General features: G+C 40.5%; 1 protein-coding gene across 2 annotated transcripts in view; it reads right to left on the reverse strand.

Moving 5' to 3' along the window:
* Nucleotides 1-14,754, reverse strand: part of MMP16 (matrix metallopeptidase 16) — a 514,191-nt gene that overhangs the window by 179,135 nt on the left and 320,302 nt on the right. Inside the window, exon 5 of one of the 2 annotated variants that reach the window (XM_086965966.1) lies at nucleotides 3,483-3,560. The exons of the other annotated variant lie outside the window; for it this stretch is intronic. Within the exon in view, the coding sequence (XP_086822092.1) occupies nucleotides 3,483-3,560 (78 nt within the window). The remainder of the gene's footprint in view (nucleotides 1-3,482; nucleotides 3,561-14,754) is intronic. 2 annotated transcript variants of the gene reach the window in all.

The raw sequence follows: 14,754 nt of genomic DNA on the forward strand, positions 1-14,754 counted from the left end.
TAGGAAGTGATATTGCAAGTGAGGGTAGGCACAGAGAAGAAAAGGGGGGGTTGGAGAAGAAGTTTGTTTTTCCAGAGTCTAATCCTACTCACTTTATATTGTAGGCTGCGTAAGAGGACCAGGGACCAAGACAGTCACCTAGATTGTGGGACACTTTTTTGTACACTGGGCAGCCAAATATTCAGACTAGCAGCTGTATGGACCATATCTTGGCTTGAGGAGCAGCCACCATGAATTTAGCTTGTGGGATAAAGGGGGAATGAGATGGGGTGGGCTGCTGCCATGGACCACCAAGATGGTAACTCAGAAGGGCTGCCCAGATATGTTAGCTCTGCACTTGGGGACGAATATCAGGCCTGGCATTACTGCAGAACATGCAAAGGGACTTGAAGGTTCTGAAAGGAACCTGGCTGGAACATGTATAGTATGGACTGAGCTGGTGCCTAGAAGAGTTTGGAGGGGGGCTGTCAATCATGCAGCTATTGATAAGGCTCAACTGACATTGAACAGAGCAATGAGAGTTGTTTGCCAAGCGCGGGATATAAAATTGATTGCTCATGGGGGTTTGAGGCTGGAGAAACTTGTCTTATTCAGAGATGCTGGGGTGCACCTTCCGAGAATAGGCAATGCAATGCCTATTATATGATGGAGATACGGGATATGATCAGCAAGCTCAGGAATGAGATCATATGGTGCCGTAGGGCCATGTGAGGTGGAAAAGGTGCACAAAGCAGGTTGGGGCAGGTAAACGCCCGACGGGGTTCCCTGGGTGGCAGAACTTTGGAGGGGTGGTGAGTCATGGACGGGCAGAGCCACCCCTCAGGGGGGGAGGTACACAGGTGAATGAGGGCTGAGCGCTGGATGCAAGGTACACCAGAAGAAAGGCAAGAGAGGATGTTTCAGAGGGCTCTGAAGGTGAGAAGGGGTGTATGGAGAAGTTTACAGCACGAATGGGGAGGCGTGAATCAGGTGAGACGTTTGGAGAATGATTGAAGGGGGGTGCTTTAAATGCGTGACTAATGCACTTCAGTGCGGTGATGTGGAACACCACACTGAAATGCGTTAGTCTAGCTCGTGATGCGTGGTGCTTGGCAGGGCTGCGATATGCTGAAACCATAGACAGTGGAGGAAACACTGAAAAATACACATAACTTCAGGAATTTTGCATCATGCTCATTGTGTAAATGTCCCGAAATTATATAATTATGCTACGTTGCATAATGACATGCCATTCAATGCAATGTGTTACAGCGAGCATGCAAGAATAATGCAAAAAAGGTCAGAACATGAACAACTCTTGTTTGTGCAACTTATATATTTTGTTGATGCTATTTGTTGACTGTGAAATAAACCCACCATCGAAAAGTAATGCAAGGAAGCATTTAAAATATGGCGCAAAATGATACATTTGCATTTTGTGTAACTATGCATAATTTTCCTGGATTTCACCTAGTTATGCAAAAGCAAGTGATGCAGATTTTGCACACCCCTAGCACTGGCAGTGGGTCAGTCACTGACAAGCTATATAAACCTACACATATAAGGCTGACCTTGTATCTAATTTGTTAAATATATTTGTGGACTGGACATGTGTCAACTCTTTTAGTTCTTCTAGTATGTTCTCTCTGTTCCTTCCTGGTTTAGAAGCAGGCTTAAAGGCCCTCATTAAACATCTTCGTGTCTGCCTTCTTGCTTCTGCTGACCTTTCCTATGGAAAAGCCTACAGTGAGGCCAAGAAGTCTAGAGAAAAGGACACCTCACTCTGAAGTCTCTCTAACCTTAATTTAAATATTCTTATATACCCCAAAAGCATAGATAATTCCTACCCTCACACACCCAAACCCCCCACCATAGTGAGGAGCCAACTATACAGAGCCTTCAGAACCTCCTGGTTTTGAACTACAAACACCACTAATGTTAAAACCCAGGAGGTAGACGTGCATCCCTGTACACAGTAAATCCACCTCCTTTGCAGGTTACAAAGTATACCGCAAATCATGTTCCATTGAAAAAGCTTGTGTCTGAATTGTTCTAAGTGTTCTTAAAAGTTGTGGTCACGAACAACAAACATTACCCCCCCTTATAAAATCTATTCTAGTATGAACATGGTGATCATCAATTTTACGGTGTGTTGATAGTGACCAATTAGTATTTTTGATCATTATACATTTACAGACATTTCCGTAGTTGCATTATTGCATTATATATATATATATGTGCTTTCCTTTCATAATGTTCTTTCCTTGTACAGAAATTCATGTTATGTTAGTGACTGCGAATAGAACGTGGTTTGCATAGCATGGGGCCTTGGTTTTTCTAGTTTTGTTGGATCAAGCTACTTTTGAATTTTTTATTGTGTTTTTTTGTTTCCTAAAATCTGCATATACCAGTTATACTCTAAATATATTTGAATATTTTTGAGGCCTCCTTAAATTGCTTCTTATTTAAATTTATTACAACACCGATAGTTGTGCTGCACTTTACCTAGACATAGTTTCAATATTCTCATGTGACCTACGCCTTGACGGTTTATTCAAATCTAACTGGAGAGTCAAGAAAGCTTACGGACACAAACATTCCATCAAAGACCATTACCTGGAAGCTTAGTGATTGAGGTGACAACCAGCCTGCGCTTTGAAAGGGGAATTGAGATCCCCTTGCAGGCGGTGAAGTGAGTAACTGCACCTGCATGCAAAGGGATGTCTGGGGGATCAATGGGACCCCCTTTTCCTCTAGAGGGTTGATATCGGGGGTGCACTGACAGTGCACAACCTTGTAGGTGCGCCTCCTGAGAACTTCTTTGCCTCTGCGCCGCATCTGTAATACCCCATGGGTGCAGAGGCAAAGGGATACTTTCATTTGCATAGAACCACACCCCCATGCAAATGAGGGAACATCCTCTTGAGGAAACGCTGGCGCTGTATGTGCACCAGCACTTTCAGTATTACAGAAGGGGACGTACAAGCGTCTGCAGCCCCTTCTGTAATAGGAATGAGCTCTGGGGGCAGGCAAAACAGGTGCAAACTCCAGTTGCGCCCCGGGGCACTTCTATAATATGGTCCCAAGTGGCATATAATTTAAACTTAACCCTGAACATATTTAATAACGCTTTAAAGTATCAAACTGCAGTTTGCTCAAACATTACATTTAACACACTATCACACATTAAGCACACCAACTGTGTGGAGCCTGTTTAATGTCATGGATTGCAAAGATAAATAGCTAAAATACAATGAATTCAAAAATTGCCACAACTGGATTAATTCATGATGATGTGATAATTCTGTTTTGATAATTCCGACTTTATCTAAAGAGTTTATTTTAAAATATTTCCTGATATAGTGGGACTAACAACATTTTATATGCGATTTATGTTTCTGTTCCCTTTCATTGAAAAAACATCCTATGAGCATGTTAATATGAAAACACATTGATTGACAGCAGAGAGGTCAGGCGTTGTACAGGTTAAATTGCCCTCTTACCTCCTGAAGCAGGGTTGAACCTCATTGGTGGGGCAGTGAGGGGAAGATTGCTCAGCCACTGCCCATGCTGTACATGGCCTGTGGATAAATGGAGGACTTCAGTATCCAATGCTGGTAAATCAGCACCTTTCACAAGCACTGCATTCTCATGAAATGTGAGAAAAGGAGCCATGAAGTGCAATGCAAAAGCTACAGTGTAGCACACACTGCATGATACACTGGTTAACAATGCTGAAGCCTGGGAGAACACAGGGTGCATGAATGAAAGGGGAAGCATGTGCAACATGTCTGTCTGCCTAGCAGCCTCCTGCAAAGCTCAACGTCCTAACACAAATCAGCGCACGTAAATTGATGTTACAAATACATTGCAGACCACTTTCAAGGAGGTTTTGTTAATAAAAGGGGTAATGTGCAAAGGGTGCATGGTGCATGGCAGTGCAGTGTTAAATTGAATGATAAAAGAAAAACTTAAAATGTGCACTTTTTATGGTTTTAACCAGTTACTTACCCATTAATACAGATTTGTCATAGAACAGCATGTCACAGCTCATCAATATCTATACTAACATATTAAACCAACATGTTTCTATTCCTTTCACGGCCCTGCAGAAGTGCATGTCTCGCACTACGCATAATACATTTTCACAATTTTCTAAGTAAAAGAACAGCATCACTGAGTTATGGTGCCATGGGGGTAGGCATTGGAGTGTGTGGTATTGGGAAAGTTCATTGAAAAGGAAGAACTATTACTACTTTGTATGTGACTATATCACCTCTTCCATCATTCCTAAGACAGTACTATTTTGTGCCTACATCCTGCACACCTGCAGAACTCATCAAAAGGCACAATCCTTCAACGTACCATGCCATAGAACCTTCAGGGATGCACTGAACTACTTAACATTGTCAACATTAATACCACACACGTGTTTAACAGGAAAACTGTAGAGAACAGGCACATTTTACATTTTTCAAAAATCTAAGAATGAATACCGTAAGCAATTCATACATCAGGCACATAACAGTTTGGGAACATTGGAGCATGCGATCTAGGTCAGCTATAAAAATACAGTCATGCATTAAGAGTTGAGTATGTTTAAGTTACAAATGTGTTCCAGTGGCTACCCAAAACCTTGTAAACTATCCACCTATACAAGTATTTTATACATTGCACAGCTTATACACTTAAATCAATATATTTTTAAATATGCTCCTTTATTAAGGCAGTGACTGACAATAAATGACAGCTTCCTTGCTGCAGCATGAATACTCTTGGACACTGAATGATAAACAATTACTGCTTTTTTGCTGAAGTCTATGCCAAATGCAAATTGTAATTAAAAAATCCTTAGACAGCATTCTGTTGGAGTTCTTCAGAAGTAATTTAAAAAAAGTGAAAAGAACGCGCTGCTGAATTAAATTGAGCATATTATCATTACAGAGATGCGGAGGACCAATCAGTCATACGGCTTCGTGCAGTCCAGAAGAAAGCAATACAAAGTAATGTCAAAGCCAAACGGTCTACCTTTTAAACTACACTCGTTCTGTGTGATAAGCATAGATCTGCAACGTATGTATGCTGTTGTAAGACTCCAAGAAGAGTGAGTATGGTGCTGCCACTGGTGCTGCCACTTGGTTGCAGTCTCTGGATAGAGTCAATTATTGATTGGTCCTGGAATATGACCTGCACCCATCAACATGAACATCTCCTACGTCATTATGTACATTGACAGCCAGCATAAGTAGGTAAGAGCACCTATTCATAGGATTGGTTTAGGTTCAAAATGAAACCACGGTTAATGCACTTTATTGGGGCAACGTCTCAGTAGGGATTCTAAAACTTCAATGAACGAGTACCTATATTTCTCAGAAGAGCAGCATACTTTTAAGGGGACATCACTTGCACTTGTTGGTGGCGTCAGTGCAGGCACAAAGACAATAGCTTTCAGTGGTCATGAATATGAAGTTTCTGCTCCTCTGAATGAGGCACAATGTTGGGTAGAGTCAGAAGGCTTGTTAGGACTTGGGTAGAATCTGGATGAGATCAAACATGTCTTCTATTTAACTGATACAAATAGATGTAATAGATTTAACAGGCCTGGAACGTGATTGTCTGCTTCATACTTCAGACCAGGTACGATGCACAGGGTATGGTGCGTAGATGACATCAATTGTTGTTTTTGCATTTGTCAGTGTGGGACGGGTATACCCAGACGTGGGTCCCTTGCTCTACATGCCACCGGAGTCAAGCTATCCTGGCTGAAGAAGAGTGAAAACCCGAAACCAGTTCTAGGATGCTTGTTTCCAGTTCAGGGAGGACCTGGCCTGGCAGTTAGGGCTGGACTGTTCCCATTGGGCACAGGGTCAAGACTGATTTGCATATGGCTGGGTACAAACTGGAATGGAATGGTGAGCAAAAACTACGATGGATTTAGGCACAGATCTCTGTACTGGGGTGAATGTATGACATTGTTCTGCATTCTGTCCATCAAGTGTTGTTTTTGCAGATGGCATCCTTCATATTCTCTCACTTGTCTGAAATGAGATTCATTCTCAGATCTTCTAACCTTTAGAGAAATCCTGTAAGCCAAACTCCAAAGCAGTTTTTTGGTATCATGCTCTTTTTCTTAGAACAAAAAGCGGCATAGGGTTCTCAACCCTTGTTATATCACATGCCATGAAACCTACAAGGAGTAATTCTGATATTTTTCAAGAAGAACTAACCAATGTGTTGTTGTTTGTTTATGGAAACAAATATTCACACCAATTGTCTACATTTTGACCTCAAATGGCTTTGCAAACGTAAGGGTTTTAAAATATGGAGGAGTCTTATATTGCGTAGCTAAAAACTCAAACTAGCTAGAGATAATTAACTACCATAAACTAAGCCAGCATAGTTGAACAAAGTAAGTAAGGGCCTGATTATGAGTTTGGTAGTCCATGGACTGTCAAACTCACTGTGGCGTGGCAGTACGGCCACCGTTGCACCGGCGGTCTGACCACTGTATTACAACTTTGTCGGTCAGACTGTCATTAAACCGCCCCAACCGCCAGGAAACTGCATTCCCTGGTAATGGTTCGGTGATCAGGGGCTCACAATATGCTGCTGGCGCCAAATGCGGCACCGCTGTGCATATTACGAGTTTCCTGACCACTAGGAGTCTCATAGAGGTTTCTCATCCATGAAACTACTGGCACTCAAGAAACAAAGGAGGCCCTAGAGGGCCCCCCTTGCTGTATGTATGTTGGTGGAAGCAGGGGGGAATATGTTGTGCCACCCTGTATGCATGCACCTTCAGTTCCAGCACAGCATGGACTTCAGAGTCCATGCCGTGCTGGAACGTGCTGTGGCAGTCCCACAGAGATGCAGCATTAAGGCTCACAGTTGAGCCTTTTAACTGCACCACCACAGGAACACCATGCCGCCCGCCTACCAGACAATGATTTTTTTTGGTAACTGCGAATGATAGAGGAAAACACCAGACCATTTAGCGCCTGACTTGTATTGGGCCCAAGTAGAAGAAATGCAGACGAAAAGATATTTATGAATAAGGATGCAGGCCATCAAACAAGCTATAGATGCAAATAAAATCTAGTGAGCTTTGGATAATTTAGTTCTTGCATTAAGTATATATGATACTCCTGGACTAGTGTAGACGCTCACAAGAAGGTACTGCAGACACAAACAAGATGCTACCTGAGATTTCCCTGAGGTTAGTCCAAATAACTTAAGGACATTTAGTAGTGAGACCACACTTCAGACTACCCTCTCTCCATTCAAGAGTCGAGGAGCTAGGCAAACTCTTCTAACTTTAAAATGTACATTTAGGCATATTGTAATAGGACTTAATGAATAAATTGAAGGGCATTAACCAAGTTATCTGTATGTCTGACTGAAGTCATCATCTTTAAGAAGCAAATATCTTTTTGGTGGAGAAAACAACAAAGCCCTCTGGATTCATTTTCATGCAACATACACCCAAATTAGCTTCTAGAAGAGGTATGAATGTGTCCCACTCTCCCTAAAAAGAGCATGCATCAATGCTTCAATTATAAAAGGGCTAAGGTTCTTTTGGATGCAGACAGACCTACTGAAATATCACTCTCTGCTAGCTCAAGGACAATCATAGAGGGAACGCTGAATAATTTTCAGCAGTTGATATGAGGTATTATCCTTCTAGGACTCTCAAATGCATGTATTTGTAAAGTGAAGCACTTCAGTGGGGGTGATTTAGTTGATTGTGAGAGTTGTCGGAGTATCCCCTAGTAAGTGATATAACGGTATCTTAAGAATACCTTTCCAATGAGGTGATTGCAAAGAAGGCTAGCTACTATGAGGAATTCCCAAAAATTTCTCATTTCTAAATGAGCTTCAAAGTGCAATATGACTTGTTAAACACACTGTTCTAAAAAATAGATAATACTGAAGGCAAGAGGGGTAGAGAGACTTTAAGCTTATGCTCTGTTGAAGTGGTATTCACCACTCCTTGACTAACATTATCTAGTACAACAGGATCAACAAAGGAAACATCCTGCAGGTGGCAGAGAAAGAAGAGGATGGCTTTGATAAAATGCTCATCTTGGAGTTTCATTAAAGAAGGTCCGATTGTTGTGCATCTACTTTTTTACAAGTCACTGAGTAGCCTTCAATTTTCAGACACTCCATTTATATGCCTGTGATTCTGAGAATTCTTATGATACATTTAAAGGGTCATATCCCATTGTTTGGTGATTTATAGTACTAGAGATCTAACAAAAGCCATTGATATATTTACATTGATGTCATCCCTTTCTTAGTGAAATCTAACTACTACAGGAAACCACTACAAGTCCTTCTTCCTAATTCATAAGATAAATGTACCAATATACTAAAGGAACTCAACTCTATGTGTAAGTTTCACTACTTATCCACATCCCACCGTCTCTGAATCTGTCACTCTCTCATCCAAACAAGGAAGTCAATTAACTACCTAATGCTCAGTCCAACCAAACCTGAATGTGTTCTAATCACCAACAATGTCTATCAATGGCACATCCAGCCAGTGCTCTCAGATATGAATTTGGAAGAAATTATGCCCCAGTTTACAACTTGTGCCAAAGGTTGCATGTTACTATGCCTCCTTGACCCACATTGTTCTACCACTACATCACCAAGGTATGTATCACATTATATGCACAATTACATTCCTCACCAGTGCATCAACCACACCCCCTTACTTTTATTTTTTAAATATTTGTTAATGCATTTTATATTGGTGGTTATTTAAATTTTATTGTTTCTTTGTTTCAGTTGGAATTGCTTACCTTTAACTTGATCTGCAAATGTATCTGAATAATTAGTAATGTATTTAATGATGCAAACTATTTGTAATTAATGTCAAAGGGCGTGATTTAGATCTTGGCGAATGGGTTGCTCCGTCACAATGGTGACAGACATCTCATCCACCAAACTATAAATCCCATGATATCATATGGGATGTATATATTTCGGCAGACGGGATATCAGTCAACATTGTGAAGGAGTAACTTGTTTGCCAAGATGGAAATCAGGCCTTAAGTTTTTTTACTTATCATTATCATTGAACCCTTGTCTTTATAGTTTGCATTTTGATTCTACTGGCCTGATTTTTAACCAAACTTTGAAATTACACATTGCCTAAAATTCATTGACATTATTAAATCATCACAAAAGGTGACACACCACCTGTTTTGACATATTCTGAACAAGTATAACATTTATTTTCATAGGGTGTCAATTTAAAAATGTGGACAATAACCCACTATAAGTCCAAAGAATCACTAAAACATTCTTATTGTACCAATAACAGAAAAAATAAATGTATGATGGATTAAAGGTAAAGGTGACAAGTTGTTAAAAAAACATCTGAATACTGAAGCAAAGACCAAGCTATCAGTTAATGGGTTAGGTATCAGACAGCAAGCTACTGGCTTGTAATTTATCTAGGAGTGTGGTCAGGGGTTAGGCCCTCATGGCAAAGAAGCACGTTCTGCTTACCCTCCCCTCACAAGGAACTATTTTTGTTGTTTTCTTATTAATTCAGTTTAAAATAGAATATCCTAAACCCATCGAAATTCTCAAAAGTAAATAGAATAATAAATATCAATATCAATACAAATAGGCAGTTCAATTATAATATCATTGTCTGTACATAAAATGCAATATTCCACATACTAAGCAGAAGCTCAAAAATGATTTCCCAGAGTTTAAGCAAGTTTAAGTATTGTTCGCATTGATCCCATTCTCAATCCTTCACTATGCATGTTAATCACCCACGTTGAAAACATAGTAACCAAGTGGTCTAATTTTACGATAGCAATGGTTGAACCATAAGCATAGAAATATAAATCAGATTTTGATAACTAATTGACAGTCCTATAATTGTAGAATACTCCAATTTGCTTATTGTGGGATATGGTGGTAATATATTAGTTAATTATTTTTAACAATATCTAAGAACTTCATTCTTGTACTGACTTAGCATAGAGTACAAAGCATATCAATCAGAAATATGTCTAAAAGACTTAGCAGAATAATTTGATTTAACCTTATCTAAAAATGTGGATGGATGACACCAAATTATTGCATTTTCTAACAGTTAGCTCCACTTAAAAGTAAAAACTGTAAAACTGAAAAAGTAGTCTAGTTGATTTTGGTTAACTATATCTAATGTCAGTGTCATATGTTCCTCAATATCCCAGGTATGAAAGATTTTTGGAAAAACCTTTGTTTTCTTTAAATCTGAAACATAATTTTTCCAAAATCCTATGGATCTTGTACTCCGATTCTCAATTACATTTGAGACCAGATCTATGATAGTGCTTATGCTTACAGCGTCAATATCTGATACAAAATGACAACTAATATTATACAAACTTTTTCCTAAGATTTTAATACCTTTATAGATAGTTCTATAGTTCTCCAGGTTTCCTTCCAACATTAATTATAAAATTTGATAATTTAGACAAAAAACTTAAATTTTCTATCTCAATTCCATGTGACTCAGATTATTAATGTAAACATGTGGCAGCCTTAAAATAGGAGACATAATCATTCTTACAAACTGTGCTCTTTCCTTTTAAAACACTATTGCAAAACTTTATAAAGTACTTTTTTGGGTTCTAGGATACATTTAAAAATATTATTGATGCTGCTGTTATTAACAATAATGATCATCTATTCACTATCAAAGTGTATATGTGCAAATTGCAGATTTTTATTTCTGGATCATATATGAGTGAATCTTGCAAACTCACATAATAATAAATCTTCATGTCAGAAAATGCTAGATCTCCTCCTGATGTAATTTTGTACAAAGTGTGAAGTGAATATTTAAGGATTTTATTTCCCTAGATAAATGTTAAAAACTTACTTTCAACTGCTTTAAAAGAAATCTCATACATAATACATGGACCAGCAGAGAACGCAAAGGTGAATAAAGAGAAAACCAACATTCTAATTAAAATTCTGCCTACCCATAATTGGCCAAGGATAGGGCTGACATCTAGATAATAAAGATTGTTCTTACTTTGCATTCTAAAGGTCTTTATTTGATAGATATCAGCTTCTTTAGAAGTGGCATATACCATGAATAAATGTGGCTGAATTGTGTTTGGAGGAATACAGGTGTATTTCTTTTTATTAGGACATTTGGTTCTCCAAGGGACTATTATATGCAACTTTTTGTGATAAGAAGTTACAATTTTAGCAGTTTTAACATTATTATGTTTTCCAATAAGGCTTGTAGAATTGAAAGTAGGATTCTGTATCAAGATAACATTGCTCACAAAAGTTAATTTTACTATGAAGGGATAAAAGTTATTGAAAAACATTTAATGAAAGCTTGGGGTTTTCCTCTTTAGGGGCATACATATTCACTAAGATAATTCAATCCAAAAATGTAGCACAATTCATCCAGGAAAAATACCCCTTTTTGTCAGCTTGCCAATTCCAACCTCCAGACACTTAGAAATAAACATTGCGGCCCCTCCATGAGCAGAAGTCATAGCTGAGAAACATCTAAACCTTAACCATGTTTTAAACATGGTATAAATCAGCAAACTACTCATAAGAATTTCCTGTAAATGAATAACAGCCAGATTATGTCTAAGCACCCAAGCTTAAATAGAACACTGCTTTTATCCATTGTTCAAGCCAATGACAAAATAATTGTATATTACCTTCTATCATAAAAAACTATTTGTACCCTTATAATATCAGTTACTAATTACACTCGCATTGAATTCCTTATGAGAATTACATGTGGCTGAGCATATACAACGCAAAAGGGCCTCATGTGTAATATCATATAATCTACCCTTTTACAAAGTGCAACATGTTCTTACTTGTAACATGGCTATCATTTATAATGTGTCCAAACATGAAATTAAAAACAACAATTTTAGCTGCATAAGTATTTAACAACGTATAAATACTTCAGAAAATGTTTTAAAGTACAAATTGTCAATATACTTCCAGAGGTTTCAAAAGTCTTCTAAAGTGCAATTTTAATATGAATACTGTCAGTCTACAATGATACCAAGCAGCCTATGTAATACACCCATAAAATGCAATGTAACTCTCTGATTTTTATGCTTTTCCCATAATTCATCCAACATGTCCTTATGTGTTGGCCCTAAAGTAGCATCTCCTAGTATCATAAAAAAACCTGAGCTTCTTTAACACTTACATTGAATTTCCTCTTATAAATGGGCTTAGGTTTTGTTCACACAAGTGAGGGTTGTATCCCAACACAGCAAAACTCATATAAACATATTTTTAAACTCTCTACACTTGTTTGCTGTGTATATATTATATCTGAAATAATTCTAAATGTGCAATATCTTTTTCACTTCCAATGACTTATTCTGAATTGCTTTGGTAGAAATGAATTCTCTTATCCTTTATTTAAAAAATTCACCAAAATAGGTATTGGGTGTTTGGCAATGGGGACAATTTTCAAGGGTACCCTTTGGGCTCTCATAATTGTAAGGTCTTGACTCATGTCTCGAATAATAGGTGTTATAATTAATGAGTCAATAAAAGCAACAATACCAATGTTATCCTATTTATTTTCAGGAATACCTATACATCTAAGGCTGAAACATCGCAAATGTTTTTCTATCTCTTCTTGTTTGTTTCAAAGACATACCAGTTAATTTTCAAATTGTGCATTCTGATTCAGAGATTTAATCAATTTATCCTTGAAATCCAAAACTCGATGTTTGGTTACCTCACTTCCTCCAACAAATGAATCATGTTCTCATTCGTTTCATATAACCAATCCTGAGCTCTAGTATTGATTTGAAGCTGTACTAATTCACTAATCTCATTTAGAATACTCTTAATTGGAGGAGTCTGGCTCGCGAGCAAGATGGCCGCTTGACTCCTAAGCTCCGCTGACCATCTCGCCATTCTCCCGATTTCCGCAACATCCTGATCCTAGTTCTTGTGTTGCTTGCCGGCAGCGGAATCGGGAGGCGGTCCTGATCGTGCTGATGTGCTTCTTGGGTTGATCCCAGCAGGGGAAGCGCCGAAACGCCCTCACCTTCCTCTCCTGCTTCCCGGACGGGACCGGGTCTTTGTCCTTTGCTAGCGTCCGACTCTTCACGGAACGACGGCGGCCATTACCGGCACAACGGAGTCGGCTGGCATGGCGGAGCAGCTGTTCTACACCCTCCGCTTCCCACTCCGCCTGATTCCTAGGCTGTGGGCACTTTAGCGGGGAGGCGCAACGTTGTTTCTCTTTGGCTCGGGAGCGGCTCTGCAGATACATTGTATCCCCGAGTGTCGAGGCGGGCGCCATCTTTCCGATTGCTTTCATCTCCTGCAATCGTCGATCCTGGGCTGCTGCAGCAGACATCACCTATTGCCCACGCCGCTTCGACACCGGGAAGAATGGATGGGGCTGCCCTAGTACCCGTGGACTTGTTTTGCCATGCTGAACGTTGGCGGGGTGCCCAGACGCCTGCAGGGGGTGACGGTAGCCGATTGCCGGGGCAGCTCCGCATCGAGTTGCCTTGGGTGCAGGATCAAGGTGCGTCCTCTCTCCCTGAGGAGCCATTGCAGCTTAGCGATATCTTGGGCGCCCTAAACACCTTTAAAGCAGCCATGTCTACAGCTGCCTGTAAATTGGGGGATCGGTTGGACGCGATGCTGACTGTAACTTCTCTGCCCTACCAAGGATGCCCTCGAAAGCCGGACACTACGCCATACCCTGTCTCTGGCCTTTGTAGTGCCTCCGCCCTGGTGGCTATTGGTACACTGGGGTTGTCGGACCCCAACATGGCCGCGGTGCCGGCGGGAGCACCTTCACGGAGGTCCAGCGCTTCTGGAGTCACGCTATGGCTGGAGGACCATCACTGTGAAATATACCCTGTGGCTTCTTTACGGAATATTGGTGTGACTCATCCCCTTCTTCGAGAACGGCTGCCACTTGCTTGTTTATTGGATCCTGGGGTGACTTGGCCGTGTGTGGCCTTTTCCCCTACCACTGCAAACCACCTGACTATGCGCTGGGTGAACTTTAATGGCCGCCTCTTCGTCCTGTTTTGGTCCCTCTGCTCCTTCATCGTCTCCGGACCGCCTGTTGTTCAGTTGGACTGTGTCGCTACACCGTATCGACGGGGACAGGGTTGAGGTCGCCCCTTACCGAGTCAGGACTGTCCTACTTGTACTGCTGGGATGCTGTTGGACTGCTGGGACTGTTTCACGTTGGTATTGTATTGGTTGAGGGGTCGGGGTACGGGCGGACGGAGTAATACATGTCGGTGACTTTCAGGTATAACCGTGTAGCTGTTTTTTATCCAGTTGGACTTAGTCGCTGCATTTTACCGTAAGGGGCAAGGCTGAGGGTGTCCTCTCTCAACTCTGAACTGTTTTTCTTGTATTGCTGGGGCGCGGACGGACTGCCGGGGATTTTGCAAATTGATACTGTATTGGTAGTGGGGCTGGGTTAAGGGGGGCCGGAATAATATGTGCGGGTTGCTTTGGATATGTTCTTATGGCCCTCCCCCGGTCTTATGTGATTAGTATTCCTTTTCTTCCTTTTCTTTATGGAACTCTTTCTCTTTTCTCTCCTTACTTGTTTCTACATTTCGGGTTCTCTTTTTGGGGCGACAGACACACTGCTAGGGGGGGGTAGGCCATAGCCTCTGCATGCGTTTTGGGTGGGGGGTCTTCATTGGTTCATTTTTGTTTCCATGGGCCTTATTTTTCTCTTTTTGTTTCTCCTTTTCTTTTTGCTTCTTCCTG

The sequence above is a fragment of the Lissotriton vulgaris genome, chromosome 4_1 (genome assembly GCF_964263255.1).
Source record: "Lissotriton vulgaris chromosome 4_1, aLisVul1.2, whole genome shotgun sequence".
In the NCBI taxonomy this organism is placed as follows: Eukaryota; Metazoa; Chordata; class Amphibia; order Caudata; family Salamandridae; genus Lissotriton; species Lissotriton vulgaris.